At 34.2% G+C, this 19,296-nt stretch overlaps 1 protein-coding gene across 1 annotated transcript in view; it reads left to right on the forward strand.

The window, feature by feature from the left end:
* The first annotated feature begins 2,782 nt into the window (after positions 1-2,782).
* Positions 2,783-19,296, forward strand: part of CNBD1 (cyclic nucleotide binding domain containing 1) — a 328,386-nt gene continuing 311,872 nt past the window's right edge. The window contains exon 1 of the mRNA XM_021688390.1: positions 2,783-2,870. Coding sequence (XP_021544065.1) covers positions 2,783-2,870 — 88 coding nt within the window. The remainder of the gene's footprint in view (positions 2,871-19,296) is intronic.

The raw sequence follows: 19,296 nt of genomic DNA on the forward strand, positions 1-19,296 counted from the left end.
TGTTTTGATAATTATATATTTCTTAATTAATTAATAAAACATTTTTTTATTGGAGTATAGTTGACACACAATGTTACATTAGTTTTAGGTGTACAACATAGTGATTCAACATCTCTGTATGTTCACCATAAGTGTATCTACCATCTATTACCACACAGTGCTATTACAATTGATGATTATATTTTTAAATATAAATATGTGAATTAAAACAATTGTTTTAATTTTAATTGAAGCATTGTTTTTGGAATTAATTTATTTGGAAATGTTAAGCGTGTATAGAAAATTATCATGGTATATTTGGTTATTATTATTATTACTTTTTTTTGTTTTATATAATCAGTACCTAAGGTATATCTTGGACAATAAATCTGTAATATACAACTGCTGACTATGTAGAAGGAGTGAGTGGAACCCATATTAAAAGTATTATTAAGATAAAGTATTTAAAGGGCGCCTGGGTGGCTCAGTCGGTTAAGCGGCTGCCTTTGCTCAGGTCATGATCCCAGGGTCCTGGGATCAAGCCGCATGTCGGGCTTCCAGCTCAGCAAAGAGCCTGCTTCTCCCTCTCCCTCTGCCTACTTGTGCTCTTTCTGTCAAATAAATAAATAAATAAATAAATAAATAAATAAATAAATAAAATCAACCTTTAACAGAAAGAAAAAGTAAAGTATTTAAAAAGTATTTAATCTATGTGAATTTCTCAGGTTAACCTCAGCAATATTACTATTATTATTACTAATCAAAATTATAATTGAATGATTACTATCTTTAGAAGATGTGCTAGGATCTTTAGATTCATTTTTGATATTCATTTTTGTATGATGCATTATTATTACATATATAGACTGTATGTATGTATTGTAAAGTTTGTATTGATATAAGTATCATTATATATATGACTGTGTTATATGTATAGATTAGGATATTGAAACTAAGGCAAATTAAGTGACTTGACCAAAATAATTTTACAAATAAGTGTTTGACAAGTGATCAGATTTGAATTTCCAGGCATTGACAAACAATACATGTTTCCATCAAACACAAATCATGTGATTATGTGATCATATTATTGTTCTTAGAATGAATCTTAAGAGGACTGAGAATACATTGGAAGGACTAATCAAAAACATTTGGAGGAGCTGCATTTGTGATTTGATGGATTCTTTCTGGACATATACCAGCAGATACTAGCAAATACATAAAATCATGAAGATTATATAAACTTAGATAAAATTAAGTGAGATTTTTAAACTTTTTCTGTTCTTAATGTTCTTATTTCCTTGCATTGTCAACTTTTCATATTTTCTTTTTTTTTTTAAAGAGTTTTCAAGCAAGGCTGAGTTTGATGTGAAATTACTATGGTATGTAGGTTTCACTGTATGTGTTTTTTAATATAGGAAATACAGAAGAGAAAAAAGAAAAGGTGAAAATTTAGAAAAGAAAAGAAAAAAACTTAGAAAATAAAAATAAGAATTGATGAAATTGGAATCAGAGAGGGAATTGATCATTATGAACTTAGGGCCTTTGAAAACTTCTTTTCTTTGATTTGTTTGATCAAAACTACTTGTCAAAGGAAAAAAAATCATCTAATAGAGTCCCATCTGTTTAAAATCCATGAAAAATGCAAAAACACTTTGTAATTCTATAAAGAGGTCCTTGATTCTTTGAGTTTTAAATGTGAGAATGAGAAGAGAATAGATCTGGGATAGTCTGTGAAAATGAAGGCTGTAGGGATTACCAAGGGGGTACAGTAGGGATATCAAAGTACCATTCTGTGATAGGAGTTATGACTAGTATAAAGGAAACACAAAATGAAAGGAATGATAAGACTCAACAGATTTGAGTCTCCAGTGAATCCAGAGTTTATAAAACTGGGGACAGGAAAATATATTCGACTGAAAAGTTATGGTGAAGTAAGTTTATTATGCAGATACTATTTATTTATTTAGTGCAGATACAATTTAATAGGAACTGTTGCAAGATAAATGTGTTAACTTTTGTAGTACAACTAAAGCTTTCAATTCTGGTTATTAATGTTTTCTAGATGAAGGTGGTCAATAAATGGTTACCATTCTAGTAGTCAGTTGCAGTCCTTTCGTGTATTATTTATTATAGTTATGACACCAGGAAAATATTTTTAAAGGCTTGGGAGATAACATAGAATCCAAAGATACATTAATTAGGACTCTAAACCCTAGTCATTGTAATGAGCCTTAAGTACTGTGAAGGAGCAGAAAATAACCGAAACATACACCATACTCCAGTAGAATATGGTTACATATAAGCAGGAGTGAGTTAATTGATAGATAATTAGAAGAGGTGTTTTACCCTATGTATGTAGCCATGGAGAGCAGTATAAATATCCTGTTGGTACTGCTACAAATCGGGTCTCTAATACCTTATGTAAACATTTAGTAGGCAGAAAAAGGGCTCTGCACTAGGGATGACTAATGAATTCTTCTTTCATTTAATCTGGACTTGTGTGCTGTTGATTCTGCTGTATCTGCCCTGTGGAAATTCCTTCTTCATTCTTACTGCTTCCTGTAGGTCGCAAAACCCCCTTCATAAATTCCACAGGACTAAGACTAAGATATAGCTTTTCCTGGTCTATATTTAACTCTTGGAAATGCTGTGCACTGTATTAGAACTGTGAATATGAAGATTCCGTAGTACTCAGCCTATCAAGGACTACCTTGAGGGTTCTGCTTTATGATGCCTCAAGGCAAAGAAGGATCATTTGCCTCTCAAGTAGCCTTTGATCAGCTGCCTTTGAGCCATCAAGATGCCTTCGTCTTCTCTTCCAGCAACTATTTTGTCTCACATGATAGCTGTAAACAATGTGCCTCCTCCTCCACTTCGCAGTTTACCAAGTGAGTGAAGACTATGTCAAGGGTTTGTCATTGTTTCCAGTGGTATTTATCCCAGATATAAGAAACAGGGCACTTGTGAGTTGGTAGAGAGACAGGAGGAATCATTTTGATAGAGTAGTGAGATGGAAAAAACATAGATATGCAAATCCTGCTTTGTCCTCCTGAAGTCATTTCAATTCTCTAGATGTCAAATATTTTACTTTGTAAAGTGAGGATCTTTATGACCTTTCAGAACTTCAAATAAGAAATACTTTTAGGGGTGCCTGGGTGGCTCAGTCGATTAAGCGGCTGCCTTAGGCTCAGGTCACGATCCCAGGGTCCTGGGATAGAGCCCAGCATCAAGCTCCCTCCCTCTCCCTCTGCCTGCCTGTGTGCCTACTTATGATCTCTCTCTGTCAAATAAATAAATAAAATCGTAAAAAAAAAAAAAAAGAAAAAAGAAATACTTTTAAAGAGAGAAGAAAACAAAGGCTTAGAAAGATCACATGGCTCATGAGTGATCAAACCCCTTGTTTCTGGCAGGTCTTCTAGTATCTACCAAGTCAATCTTACTGCCCTGCCCTTTGTGAGCTAATTAATACTTAATTTTCACTAGGAGAATTCTCATTAAAATTTTCCAGGAAAAAAAAAAAAGAGATAATGCCTGTTACTCTTCCTCTAAAATTTATTCCTATTCCATTTTATTTTTATTTTGTAGTCTTTGATTTATAATATCATAGGAATTATAGAGTTAAATATTTGAAGTTTATACAGTTGACAGTATTTTCTTATTTTATATAGTCAGTCTATACCTGGAACATTTTTCTCAAGACTTCTTGTCATAACTATCAAATTCATAGATCTATTATTTGATCACCAATATACTAATAATATGGAGTAGTCCAGTGATAGTTGAGATTAAAAAAAAATCTTCTGGATAAGATATCTTGATTTTTTTTTCAACTTCAATAAAGCATTTACTCTATTTAAATATTTATTGGGTAATTTGTTGTATGATTTGAAAAAGCTAACCTGTCTATTCTTTTATCTTCCTGTGATTGCTTACTCTTTAAAATCATTTTTTTAAAGTTAATGATCATAGTCTCCAGGGGAAACGGTGCCAGAGGCAGCAGTTGACACATTTTTGAAGGGGTTTACTTATGTCTTGAATAGTGTTAGACAAAGTCCTTATGTTAAATCCAACTAATTCTTATATATGCTACTTTTATATGTTTTTATTATAATTGTGAAAAAAATTCTTGAATGTGGTCAAAGTTTTGTATTTCTACATGAATCGAAATAAATATTAAATGTAATTTTGCCAAAACCCACAGCTTCTATTGGACAGGTTTTATTTGTGCAAAAGAAATAAAGGTCATCCTAAGACAATTTCTTTAGCAGCCTAGGAGGCACAGTAGCTGGGAGTTAAAAGATCAAATTAATTTAGAATCAATGGGATGAGATATGTGCTACCCTCTGTAGTGTCTTCCAAGGACACTTAAGTTGTGTGAAGTGATAAAAAGATGAAAAATCAGCAGCAATTTAGATCTCAGAACAGAATAGAGCATAATGGAAAGCAGTGGAGCTCCCAGTTTTCCGTTTAGATGTTCCTACTTGATGTTCTATGTCTATGACTTCTCTTTGGAGACGTGTCCTGCTTGCTTAGTAACTGTGTCTTTGTGCTAACTCCAGCAAATTGACAATTTCCCTTAGCAAACTCTGTCTTTGCTGAAACAATGATCTCATGAAAGCACTCGTGAGGATGCTTTCAATCGATAATATGACTAAATCTGAATTATAAAGAAGATATAAATGGGAATGATTCAAATGCAATGGGCATAAATAGGAAGGTTCAGTTAAGGACCTTAAAAAAATCCAGCTAAAATTGTCTCCATTTGCAGATGACATGATTTTATATATAGAAAGCCCTAAAGACTCAACCAAAAAACTGTTAGAACTAATCAAGGAATTCAGTAAAGTTGCAGGATACAAAATTAACATATAAAAATCAGTGTTTCTGTACACTAACAATGAATTTTCTGAAAAAGAAAAATCAATCTCATTTAAATAGCATCAAAAACAATAAAATACTTAGGAATAAATTTAACCAAGGTGGCCAAAGATCACTACTCTGAAAAATCATAAAATATTGATAAAAGAAATCAAAGAAGACATAAATAAATGGAAAGTTATCTTGTGTTTATGGATTGGAAGAATTAGTATTGTTAAAATGTCAGAATTTGTCTGCGGATTTGATGTAATCCCTATCAAGATTCGAATGGCATCTGTTACAGAAATAGAAAAAACATTCCTAAAATTTGTATGGAAACACAAGACTCCAAATAGCCAAAAATATTTTGAGAAAGAAGAACAAAGCGGGAGGCATCACATTTCCTGATTTTAAACTATATTGCAATGCTATAGTTATTAAGACAGTATGGTGCTGGTATAAAAACAAATAGACCAATGGAACAGAATTGAGAGTCCAGAAGTAAACCTGAGCACATACAGTCAACTAGAATTTGACAATGGAGCCAAGAATACTCAATTGAAAAGACAGTCTCTTCAATAAATCATGGTGGGAAAACCTGGATATTCAAAAATAAAAGAATGAAACTTGACCACTATCTAACATTCACAAATATTAACTCGAAATGGATTAAAGACTGAAATATAAGACCTGAAACCATGAAGTTCCTAGAAGAAAACATAGAAGAACTCTTTGACATGGGTCTTGGAAATGCTTTTTTAGATATGACACCTAAAGTACAAGCAATAAAATAAAATTAAAGAAAGTGAGACTATGTCAAACTAAAAAGGTTCTGCACTGCAGAAGAAACCACCAACAAAGTGAAAAGAAAACCTGCACAATGGTAAAAGATATTTGCAAACTATATATCTGATAAGGGATTAATATTTAAAATATATAAAGAACTCATACAACTCAATAGCAAAAAAAAATAATTCAATTAAAAAATGGGCAAAGGACCTAAATAGACATTTCTCTAAGGAAAATATACAAAAGGCCAACAGATACTTGGAAAGACGCTCATAATTACTAGTCATTAGAGAAATGCAAATTAAAACTACAATATCACCTTTTAGAATGGTCATTATCAAAAAGACAAGAGCTAACAAATTCTGGTGAGGATGTGGAGAAAAGGGAACCCCTATGACCTGTAAATTGGTATAGCTACTATGGAAAACAGTATGGAGTATAAAACTACCATATGATCCAGCAATTTCACTTTTGGGAATTTCCAAAGGTAAGGAAAACATTAACTCAAAAAGTTGAACTCTTATGTTCATAGAAACATTATTTATAATAGGCAATACATGAAAACAACCTAAGTGTTCACTGGTGCATGAATGGATAAAGAAGTTGTGGTACATATACACAATTGAATATTATTCAGCCATAAAAAACAAGGAAATCCATTTGCAACAATATGGATGGACCCTGAAAGCATTATGCTAAATAAGTCAGACAGACAAAGACAAATATTGTATGATCTCACTTACATGCAGAATCTTAAAAAAAAAGCCCATAGAAAAAGAGATCAGATTTGTGGTTACCAGAGGTGGGGGGTGGGGTGAGGGTAGGAGAAATTGGAGGAAGGTAATCAAAAGGTACAAACTTCCAGTTGTCAGATAAATAAGCACTAGAGATGTAATGTATAACATGATGGCTATGGTTAACACTGCTGTATGATATATAGAGAGGTTGTTAACAGAGTAGATCATAAGTGTTCTCATTACAAGGATAATTTTTTTTTCATTTTCTTTTTATAGCTATGTGAGATGATGGATGTTAACCATACCTATTATAATCATTTCACAGTATATGCAAATCAAACATTTATGCCCTACACCTTAAACTTATACAGTGATATATGTCAATTATTTCTCATTAAACTGGAAAAAAAATCCAGCCATTATATATATCCTTGCTTACTTTGGGTGAGGTTAGTTAGGTTACCTTTAGTGAATCATGTCTACCTTATCTATAAATTTTATATGTGAATATTTTAGGGCTTTTTATAGGCAGTGTGTAAGCATTTTTCATGTTATGTTATTTCATTTATTTCTCACAAGATACTTATGGGGTCTGTAGTAAGCGAAATAATGGCCCCCAATGATGTGCATATCCTAATCCCCAGAACCTGTGAATAAACTATGCTACATGGCCAGAGAAATTAATGTTGCAGATGGAATTAAGGCTGCTAATTAGCTGACCTTGAAATGGGAGAAGATTCTGGATTTTGCAGTGAGCCCACTGTAATCAAAGGATCCTTCGTAAGTGGGAGAGGGAGGCACGTGACTTAGAGTCAGTGAGATTCAGGGTGAGAAAGGCTCAACTGGCCATTGCTGGCTTTGAAGATGGAAGGGGGGACATGAGCCCCAGAATTGGGGCAACCTCTGCAAGCTGGACAAGGCAAAGAAATAGAGTCTCCCCTGGAGCTTCCAGAAGGAATGCAGCCCTGCTGACAACTTGATTTTAGCATAATGAGATCTGTTTCAGACTTCTGACTTTCAGAGCTGTAAGATCATAAATTTGTGTTTTAAGCTGATACATTTGTAGTAATTTGTTTCAGTGATACAAAACTAATACATGGTCCATTTTGCAGTGAAGGATAGTGAGGCTTGGGTTTCATACCAAGGTTCACACAGTTGTCAAGTGGTAGAGAATTTTTCGAAGTATCATTCATATGAATTTTCTCATAAAAACAACAGTCAGTAGCAGTATAGTTTCCTCCTACCCACCACCCTGATATCCCCTCCACATTTTGCAAGTTGAATGATATATATGTATTTGTTGCATTTTGCTGTTTCGACCATTTAGACACTCTTAATTTAAGGGAGAGAACATATCATGCATCTTTATTTTTTTTTTATTTTTATTTTTTTAAAGATTTTATTTATTTATTTGACAGAGAGAGACACAGTGAGAGAGGGAACACAAGCAGGGGGAGTGGGAGAGGGAGAAGCAGGCTTCCCGCTGAGCAGGGAGCCCGATGCGGGGCTCGATCCCAGGACCCCGGGATCATGACCTGAGCCGAAGGCAGACGCTTAACGAATGAGCCACCCAGGCGCCTCTTTATCATGCATCTTTAAACACCCCTCCAGTACTGTCTTATTAATTTTGAAATCCAGATTCACAGGCACTCCAGGTAGTTATGCTTGAATCCCTTATACATTTTTTTCTTTAAAACTTTCCAGTCTTCTCCTCCTATAGTCTTTTTGACTTGTGTCTCAGGATTTTTCAGAGCTTGCTAACTAAGAAGGAGATGATTGTTCTCAAAAGCAAAAAGTCATGCCACTTTTTATTCTGAATGAGAATTGCTATTAAACCTTACAGTTAGCAACATCTACAGTACTTTTACCACCTGGATGATACAGCATCTGGGTCTAGGTACACACATGGCCTGTTATTATTAGAAGTTGATATTCTGAAGAGACAAAGGGAAGAAAAATGTCTTTTTTTTTTTTTTTAATAGAAGGCAGGGAGCTGTCCTTTAACATTTGACTGGAGGAAACCCTTTACACACTTATCATTAGGAGTATGGTCTAGTTAGCTACCTTGGTTTGGGTTAATCTGCTATGCTATTTTCTTCATGCTTATTAGGCTTATCCTTCTGAAAAGGACAAGTTGAAATATGCACTTTACATTTTAACTACTGGTTTATCTGGGAGAAAATTTTTTTTCTTTTTCTTTTTTTTTTTTTAAAGATTTTATTTATTTGACAATGAGAGACAGCAAGAGAGGGAACACAAGCAGGGAGAGTGGGAGAGGGAGAAGCAGGCTTCCCGCCGAACAGAGAGCCCAGAGCCCAATGTGGGGCTCGATCCCAAGGCCTTGGGATCATGACCTGAGCCGAAGGCAGACGCTTAATGACTGAGCCACCCAGGCGCCCCTGGGAGAAAGAATTTCTGTACTTTAACAAAAGGGTTTTTTGATTTGTTTTTATTCCAGTAACAAAAAAGTTTTCAGGTTCGCAAGATATTTGTAAGTACATCTTGCTTTTTCCAACATAGGAAGACATAGAAGGAAAAAAATGGCATTCAAGAGAAGACCAGAGATAACTTCAAGGAATTTAGAAACAAGATAGTACTCCTAAGTGAATGTTTTCCTTGTGTTTTTTTTTTTTTCATTTTATGATGTACATTTACAGAAAACCTGAAAAAACTGTGTCATCATTCCTAACACTTCAAGGACATTTCCTGTAATTTGAGAGACTTTCAGTTTTTTAGTAGCTAAAGATGAAAGGAGTTTCAAGATATATATTTATCTGGAAAAGTAACTGTTGCTCCATTTTAAAGTTTTAAACCATTCAAATCCCAGGAGTGCAAGTAAGAAAAAGGGTGGCCTGTCAGTGGAGAAGACAGAGAAGCTGACTGTGTAATGTATACAAGAAAACAAAGTTGAAAAACAGAGCTAAAAGATGAGACTGGATGTTCTGAGAAGAAATAAAAGATGGAAAATGTGGTTGAATGTTTGTATATGTCTCCGTGTTTATATAATCAATAATAGTCCCTGTGGAAAATGCTACTTGATTATTTAGGAAAAGAAGTATCAGAAAATTATTTTCTCAACTTTATTTTTCAGTGTAAAAGTCACTTTTTTTTAAAATCCCAAAGGAGAAAAGATGAATGTTTTATTGAAAAAACCAAGCATTTATTATGTTTTTTTTCTTACCACTCATAACTATCTCAATGTACTTATACTTTTTGTCAGAAAGTCTTGAGTGACCTTTAGAAATTAAGTAATGGCAACTTAAACTTGAGCTCAAAGCATTTCTGGGGATTCAGGCAGGAAACCCTGCAGTAGACTGCAATGCATTGCAAATCAGATGTCTCCTCTAGTGGTCACACCATGTCACACCTCAGGTCTCAGGCTACTGCTCTGTTCTAGGCAGTCTGTCTCAGAAATACCTTCTGCATTAGTCCTCTGTTCCCTTCAGCCTCCTAAACTGGATCTCCATTACCTTTGACTGACCTGATCTCTGGACTTCCTTCCAACATGTGTTATGGACCAGGTTCCTTTATTTATTTATTTTTTAAAAATATGATGATTTACAAGGGAATTTGATCATGTTAACTGTCCACTCAAAAGCTGTCAGGGTTCTACTCTCTTCCAAAACTTAGATTACGATCTGTTTTCTTCAATCTGGCATTTAAAATTCTCATGCTTTGGCTAAAATCTGTCTCTCATGTTCTAGACATTCAGTTCCGTTGATAGAACTCTCCAGTACAGCTAAAACGCTTTGATTGATGTTCTTTAAACCCATCTGCAGTGCTGCTCAAGGGGACAGGAGGCCTTTCTAGGTTCAAAGCAACATTCAAATGACCATTTTTGGCACATCTGCTCCAAAGGACAAAGGACAGAATCGCAATCTTGCAGAAGGGCAGGGACCGGTGTCCCTTTCTGTGGGAGCTCTTCTCACACCTGCTGAGGCACAGCATAACAACCCTCTTTGGCCCCCAGCATGGTAGTTCAGGTTCAAGGTAATGAGAATCACATAGGGCAGGTGCTGAATTGTCCTGACTTAAAAGCCTCATACCCTGAAGGAGCCAGTATTTTTTATTAAAAAAAATTCTAGGCACCGTTTCTAAGTTTCCTGCAAGGAACTTCCCAGTTACAAGAGTCACTGTAGTTTCCATATCTTGGCCATTGCAAATAATGCTGTAATAAACATAGGGGTTCATATATCTTTTTTTTTTAAGATTTTATTTATTTATTTGACAGAGAGAGAGATAGCGAGAGCAGGAACACAAGCAGGGGGAGTGGGAGACGGAGAAGCAGGCTTCCCACCGAGCAGGGAGCCTGATGTGGGACTCGATCCCAGGACCCTGGGATCATGACCTGAGCCGACAGCAGACGCTTAATGACTGAGCCACCCAGGCGCCCGGGGTTCATATATCTTTTCAAATTCATGTTTTTGTTTTTTTTGAATAAATACCCATAGTGGAATTACTGGATCTATGTTATTTCTATTTGTGATTTTTTGAGGAACTTCCAAGCTGTGTCAACTGTAGGTCATAAAAAAATTAATAATAAAAAAAAGAGTCACTATAGTCAGGGAAGTCCATTTCAGTGACTCTCCATTAGGTATTTGTAGATCATCTATAGTTTCTCTTAGTCTACAAGGAACTCACCAATCAGGGGTCATTGTTATCATAGCCGATGTTACCTAGCAATCTAGTTGATAGCTCTACCTTTATATGGTCTCTAGAGATCAGAGCTAGAGAGTTCCCACACTAGGGGAAAGTTACTCTGTGAGTTACACCATTGAACTCTTCATCATACTCTCGTACTTTAGCTCATGTTTCCTCTTGGAGTTTCCATCTATCTTGCTCTATTTTTTTTCTGTCATTCCAGTTCTTTAAAATTCTGGTCAATGACTTTAATCTCTGCAAAGACTCTCCTGGCCTCTCCAGTATGAAATAATGTCTTTCATATCTCTAAACTGTCCCTTGTACTTTTTCTATACATCTTCTATTATTCTTATCACCTTTTAAGATTTTATTTATTTATTTGACAGAGAGAGACATAGTGAGAGCAGGAACACAAGCAGGGGGAGTGGGAGAGGGAGAAGCAGGCTTCCCGCAGAGCAGGGAGCCCGACGTGGGGCTCGATCCCAGGACCCTGGGATCATGACCTGAGCCGAAGGCAGACGCTTAACGACTGAGCCACCCAGGCGCCCCTCTTATCACCTTTTAACCTCACACTAGATACTTCATAGACATATGCTTTAGGGTTATGGTTCTTATTAGATGAATATCTGGAGATAAGTGGTTATCCTTCACATGTCTTTGTATCTCCAATGCCTAGCATGCAGGTGATAAGTAAATAGCAGAAGCATGAACAAATCTTACACAATTTATGGGAATTTTGGTGAGTAGGTCTCTTTTAAAAATTATTACGTAGTAATGTATGCATCAGGCACAAGAGAATATTGAAACATTAAGTGAGTCTTCCTCCCAACCCATACTCCTAATCTTACCCTCAGAAGTAACTATCATGAAAAAATATTTTTTCTTGAAACTTCATGCATATTCAAGTATGTAAATATATATGCACACACACGTGTGTGTATTTTTAATAGTAAAATATGGTAGGACATTTTTATTACCCTGTATCATACCTTTATTTTTCACTTAATAATATCATGTTTTATGAAGGCCTTTTCATGCCAATATGTAGATATGTACCTTATTCATTTTAGTGGCTATATTATATTTCATTGTTTGAATATACCAAAATACTATTAATGGATGTGCTATTTAACCTATTGTGTCTCACCTTTAAACCCACCTTTCTATATATTCTGCTTTGTGATGCTGAGGCTGGGGCTCTGCAAACCAGTTTTTCCCAGAAAGCCAGCTGGCTTCCTGTTAGGATCTGTCAATAGCAGGTGTTAGAGGGAGATTGGAAGGCAGAAGCAAAGTTAAGGAAAGTGTTTGTCCTTTTGTTTTCTATTTCTGGTTTGCTTCTCCTTGTGTCTCTCCAGCAATGTCTTTTTCACCCAAGCAGTGGCTGTTCGTTCCAGCAGCAGCAGTTAATTCCATTTGCAGTTTTCCCAGTGTTCCCAGAAATAACTTAATTGCACCCCCTCAACAATTCAGCTCCAGCTGCTGGCTCTGTCCTTGGAGGTCCAAATCTCAGCTTCTTAAGACCATTGCTCCCCGCTTCTAAGTTTTAGTGATTCAACCTCTTCCCTTTGCTTCATCAGCAAAAATAGTGTGGTAGATGCCTTCTGCATATTTGCTGCTCCCTTTTTGTCTCTTCAGTTCTCTAATATCTCACTAACTGTTCTTTGTATCATTTTTTTTCCATTGAAATTGCTGGTGTGGTTTCAGTCTCCTGATAGCTAGATCCTTACTAATTCAGAGGGAATCTGTTTCTAGTTAGTTTTGTTGTTAAAATCAAATAAACATCTTGTACTATTTTTTTTTTTTGCTAAGCAAGTGTATTAATAGAACTGCATGGCCAAAGGATGTGTGCATTTTAAATTTTGATAACTATTAACAAATTGTCTTCCAAAGGGGTTGCACTAATTCCTACTCCCACCATCAGTATATGCAAGTTTCTATTTCACGAAATTTATACTAATATGCATTGTAAAACAAACATTTTGCCAATAAATTAGTTGGAAATAGTTTTAATTGCTCTGTAAGTTTGAATTTCTTTAAGAGTGAGGTTAGAATCTTCTCATATATTTGTGGTCATGTGTATTTATGTGAACAGCCTATTTACATGTCCCTTGCCCATTCATTAAGGTTTATTTTTCCTTTTATTTGAAAGAAATCTTTGTGTATAAAAGAAATTAGCGCTTTGGCATGTACTTTACAGGTATTTTTCTCAGTTTGCATTTTTTTCATGTTTATGATTTTTGTGTCATACAAACATTTTAGATTGTCTAGTTTTTGTCCTCTGTTATTGATTCTTGATTAGAATGCCATTGTTCACACTAAGATTAAAAATAATTCTTCCATGCTTTCTTTTGTTAGTTATGTAGTTTTATTTTTAATATTAAGCTTGTTAAATATTTAGTGCATCTAGAATTTATTTTTGAATAAATTTACTTTAGAATAGTGATATATGGCTGCAAATTAATATTTTTCCAAATGACCAATCAACTAACACTGTTTGTTGAGTAATCTTTTTCCTACTAATTTGAAATGCCAGTTTTTATTGTATGCTAAATTTTCATATGCATTCTGGATCTATCTCTGGAAACTATTACTTACTTTTTTCCACTTATCTCTTATCTCTTTATGCATTTGTGTTGAATTGTTATAATTTTTGAAGCATTATTACATATTTCAGTATCTGGTAAGATTAACCTTTACTGATTACTCTTTTTTGGAAAGACTTTTTCGGGCCTTTCTTCTTGGTTTATTTTTCTATAGATCTTTAGAAATATTTGGGCTTTTTCAACAAATAAACATGGGTATTTTAGTTGGAAATGCATTAAACTTAAAGATTCATTTATGGAGAATTGATATCTTTATGATATTGAGTATTCCTGCTCAAGAACTTGTATTTTTGTAATATTCAACCTTCCTACTTCCAGTTTTTGCAAGTGTCTTATGATGCAACAATAAAATTTATTTCTGGGCATTTTATCTTTTTTTCTTTGTTATTATGAATGATATCTTTTCTCATTATATTTTCTAACTACAGAAGTCATATGAGAAAGTTATTAAATTTTTGAAAATAAAATTTAAAAAGTTTGAAACTGCAATCTTAAATGTTGTAAGTTTAATGTAGAGAAACTTATTTTTTCAGAGCCATTTGACACTCCACTTTCCTTAAATATTTTAGTATGTATTTCTTAAAAACAAGGAAATACGCTTATTACATAATCATAATACATCATCAAAATAAAAAAAATTAACACAGATACAGATACTGTAATCTAATTCTTAGACCCCTCCCATCTGAATTTAGCCAATTGTTCTGATAATGATTTTTATAGTAAAAAGATCCAATTCAAAATCTCATTTTGCATTTCATTTTCTTGTCTAGATTGGAATAGTTTCTCCATTTTCCTTGCCTTTCATGACCTTAATGCTGGGAAATTACAAACAAGTTATTTAGTAGAATATACTTCAGTTTGGCTTCTCTGATCTTTCCTCATGATTAGATTCAAGTGGGAAATCTTTGGCAGAAATGTCACAGAAGTGATTCTATGTTCTTTTTCCATCTTATTAGGTGGCACATGATTTTACTTTAATATATTGATTAAGGATTGATTATGGATATTATATGGAGAACTTCTCTGCAGTGAATTTACCTTTCCCTTTTGTAATTAATAAGTCTTTTGTGAAGAGGTATCTTGAAAGTATAGAAATATTAAATTTTCATAAAATATTAAATAAATAAATGTAAAATTATGATTTCCTAGTTTGTTCATAGGGTTTTAAAGATTTTATTTATTTATTTGAGAGAGAGAGAGAGAGAGAGCACAAACAGTGGAGAGGCAGAGGAAAAGCAGACTCCCTGCTAAGCAGGGAGCCTGATGTGGGGCTTGATCCCAGGACCCCAGGATCATGACCTGAGCCGAAGGCAGATGCTTAACCAACTGAGCCACACAGGCGCCCCTATTCCAAGGATTTTAATGAGTTATTATCATTACATATTTTGATGTCTAGATAGTTCACAGTCTGGCCACTGGAAATGCCTTCGTTTTGGTCTAACCATTTCCGTGCTTTCTGGTACAGTAAGATTTTTCAGGCTCATCTTGTGCTTTCCCTATCTGAGCCCTAGAACCAACTCTCTTGAATTTATTTTTTTTCTACAGTTTTTCCTGCTTTATAAACCCATTAATTTCTGCTTTTCTATTTTCTTCCTTGCATTTCTCTTGTTTTAATTTTCTTTTCCTAACTTTTTGAGTCAAAATGCTTAATTCTTTTGATTTTATTTTTTGTCTTTTCTTGTAATATAAATATTTTGGGGAATGCATTTTCACCGGAGAAAGACTAATTATATTCCATAGGTTCATGAAAACATTCCCTATTTTTACCTTCTTGCTATTTTATAGTTTCAGTTTTGATATGCTCTTTGATTTAAGAATAAATTTAATATATGTTTAATATATCTCATTAATTATGTAATTTATATTTATATCCTCAGTGATTCAGTTGTTACTTGATTTGTAGGTAAGAAGGAAAGAAAGTTACTGTGGAGGTTATTTTGTCTCCATTTATTCCTGAAACTTTTGCTTTATGAATTTTAATGTTATATAATTTGGAACACAAAACATTTAATAGATTCCATACCTAAACCTGTACTTCTTGATTTATCAACTTTAGACAATGAATATTCACAACCTAGTATAAAATGAGAAGAATTTCCCTCTTCACATCATGATTTGATTAGGAAGAATATTAATGTCTAAGTCTTTGACTAGTTGCATTCATACCTTCAAATATTAAGGTCCCATTATTTTTAAATATTCTTTAAATTGTAAATATTAATTATTTACTATGTGAGGGTGTCTGTACAAGTATATTTTATGCTTTCACTTCTCTGCTGAAACTTCCAAGTTGTTACTCATTACTATTTATACCCTTTTTATTAGAATCTATGAAGAATTTATTATTTGCATTAAGGCTTACAGAATTTACTTACCCTTTATTAGTATAGTGTCCATACTGTTTAAGCTTCAGTTGTATGTTTATCAAATTGTATTTTTCAAAGAGATCTTACAGTACTTTATATTCTCTGAGGTCTTATATTTATTTATTACCTTTTTAGTTATTGGAGAATAAAACTCATGATATATTCCCTCCCCCCATTTGTCTTACTGTTTGCCAAGACTTTGCTATAGAGAAGACTAAGACCACACTGAATTTTGGCTAGGTGCTAAAATAATTGTTTATCTTCAAAACATAGTAACATTTAGTTATTCACTCAGTCCAGAATATCTGGTCTCTTTGTAAATCATGTATTATGCTTTCTTTTTCCCTTTCTGGGTCATGGTATTTAATTCTTCATATTCAAGTCTTTATATGAGAAAAGTGTTTTTATATGTTTGAGCATTTTTTCCTGTACCATCATTTCTGTTTTCTTATTCAGAAAAAGTTTTCACATATAATCTCTGTTTTCTATCTTCATTTATCATTTTCTCTTTTTCTTTTCTCTATTTGAATGTTAGCCTTTATGTTCTGATTATATTAAATATTCCCATTTTTGCTATTTCTAACATAAATTTTGTCATAATTTTATCTTTCTCTTCTTTCTTAAATATAGCCTGTTTATTTGTAATTTCTTTCTGTTGTCTTATTTATATTTAATGTCATGTAGCTCTTTGTTCTTCTTTCATCAAGGATGTGTGTGTGTGTGTGTGTGTGTGTGTGTGTAATTGGAGGGCTTTCTCCCCACTTCCACTATTTATTCTGATGCATATTATTTGATTTTTATTTGGTAACTTAATTGTTTCTCATTGTTTTTCACACTTTCCCTAGGGTATGTTTTGCCTAGGTACCCAGATTATTGAATGGTGGTTATTTTTTGAAGATAGGTTACTTCTTGAAAAAAGATAGCAGTAGGGAGTAAGCTTGTACAACAGACAGGTTGAATTTTCTTGTATGTTAACTTTGAATACTTTCTCATCAACTCTGTTCTATGCTCTTCCCTAAATGATATATCTCTAATTAGTACTGTCATAATTCATATTCCAAAGGTTTCTTGGTAGTGACTTGACATCTATTTTTGAGTATAGTTGATACATAATGTTACATTAGTTTTGGGTGTACAACTTAGTGATTTGACAGGTTTATACATTATGCTATGCTCACCATAAGTGTAGCTACCATCTGTCCTGTCCATCGCTATTACAGTATCATTGACTATATTCCTTATGCTGTTTATTTGGCCTCTATTTCTCTTCAGTGACTGAGACAAGCTGTTTCTGTGTTGATTGCCACCTAACATTTGTCATCCTACCACTACAACAACCTGATTCTTAAAAAAATATGAGTATATGTGAAATTCTTGTTCGGCTCTACATTCCGTATATGTCATGGGCTTTGGGTTCCTGTTAGTCTGTCTAAGTCTCAAGAACTTCCCATTTCAAGTAGGATTTAATTGGTTATATTCTTTAGGGCTATACAAGCTTCCCCTAAAGAACTCTGCTTATTTCCTCAAACAAGATAAACTTTTGTACCTCTTTTAAAGTTTATTGAAATTACACTATTTAGCTGGTATTTTTCAGTTTGTAGTTTGGAAATATGGTAAATACTCAGTATTTTTTCCTTTTTAAGTTTTTATTTAAATTCCAATTAGTTACTATACAATGTAATATTGGTTTTAGCTGTAGAATTGAGTGATTCATCACTTACATATAACACCCAGTGCTCATCACAAGTACCCTTCTTAATAACCATCACCCATCTACCCCATCCCTCTGCCCACCTCCTTTGCAGCAACCCTCAGTTTGTTCTCTATGTTAAGAGTCTGGTAAATACTCAGTTTTAATGAAAATCAAAATTGTTTCCTCTTTTTACCCTTTGTTATTTAGTGGGCTCTTTGCCATGGTGAGATTTTTAATGCCCCAAAGACATTGGCATGATCTTCAATCTTACGTAGAAGAGAGGTAAAATGATTAAAGGATGATAACCTGCAAGGGGCAGGGAGTGTGTGTGTGTGTGTGTGTGTGTGTGTGAGAGAGAGAGAGAGAGAGAGAGAGAGAGAGATTTTAAGTAAAGCTTCTGTTATCCTGAAATTGATTTTCAAGAATGACGTTCATGTGAATATTAGTGGAATGCAGGTTAGAGTTTTGTGCTAGAGAGATTGATTCAAGGATCCTAAGTGTATGTGTGATAGCTGGACATGTAGGTGCAGGTAAGATTGTGGAGGGAGAGGATCTAAACTGAAAAGATAGAGGGATTGAGAATGGATTCATGGACAGTGAAGATGAGCCAGTAGAGTAGTCAAATGAGGAAGAAGCAAGCAGGGAGAGAATAGTGTCACAGAAGCCTGGTAGGTAGGCTTCACCAGTGCCAGATGTCACACAGAATTTAGTGCAAGGAAGACTGAAAAGAGGTTATTAGACTGGAAACCATAGGATTTCCTATATTTTTAATGAAACAAATTTTAATGAATAATGAAAGTGGAAGATAAATTATAGTGAGTAGAGAAGTGAATTTGAATTGAGGAAATAAAGATGAATGTAGATTACTTTTCCAAAATTGTTGGATATAAAGGGAAGTTATTTTGATAATTTGTTGCATAATATTCCCCTCTTCTCTTCCCTCCTCAGTTAATATATGTATATTTTAACATCATAACCCACTCAGACAAGGGGCAGGAACAACATAAGCCCACTTGTGTAATTGTCCATGTTGTACATCAGCTTTTAGTTATAGAAGTCCTTGATTAGGCTGTGTTCCTTTGCCTCTTGATGGTTTATTTAGCTGACATTTTTCAGGTCCCTTATGTTTATTCAGTGTTATTCTGAAGGAGAATTAACTTGGTTATTTTAGAAAACAAAATTAGTTGAAGAGAAACAAATACACTATTTTTTTTTAAGATTTATTATTTATTTGAGAGAGAGAGAGAGAGAGCGTAGGGAGAGGGGCAGAGGGAGAGGGAGAAACTTAAGCAGACTCCGTGCTGAGTGTGGGGCCTGGTGTGGGGCTCTATCTCATGATCCTGAGATCAAGACCTGAGCTGAAACCAAGAGTTAGATGCTTAACCGACTATGCCACCCACATGCCCCAAAACAAAAACACTATTAATCATCAATGTTTAATTCCCTATTATTACACAAATCTAGACTTACTTATCCAAGTGTATAGAATTAGTCATGCTTATAGTGTCTGATGGATCATTTATTTTCTCCATGTTCTGTACTTCAGTCCTATGCTAGAATTCACCACCTGCTTTTTGGTAAAAGTACTGCTACTCTTACCATAAAAAAAAAATATTGATAATGTT

Source organism: Neomonachus schauinslandi, chromosome 4 (assembly GCF_002201575.2).
Source record: "Neomonachus schauinslandi chromosome 4, ASM220157v2, whole genome shotgun sequence".
NCBI lineage: Eukaryota > Metazoa > Chordata > Mammalia > Carnivora > Phocidae > Neomonachus > Neomonachus schauinslandi.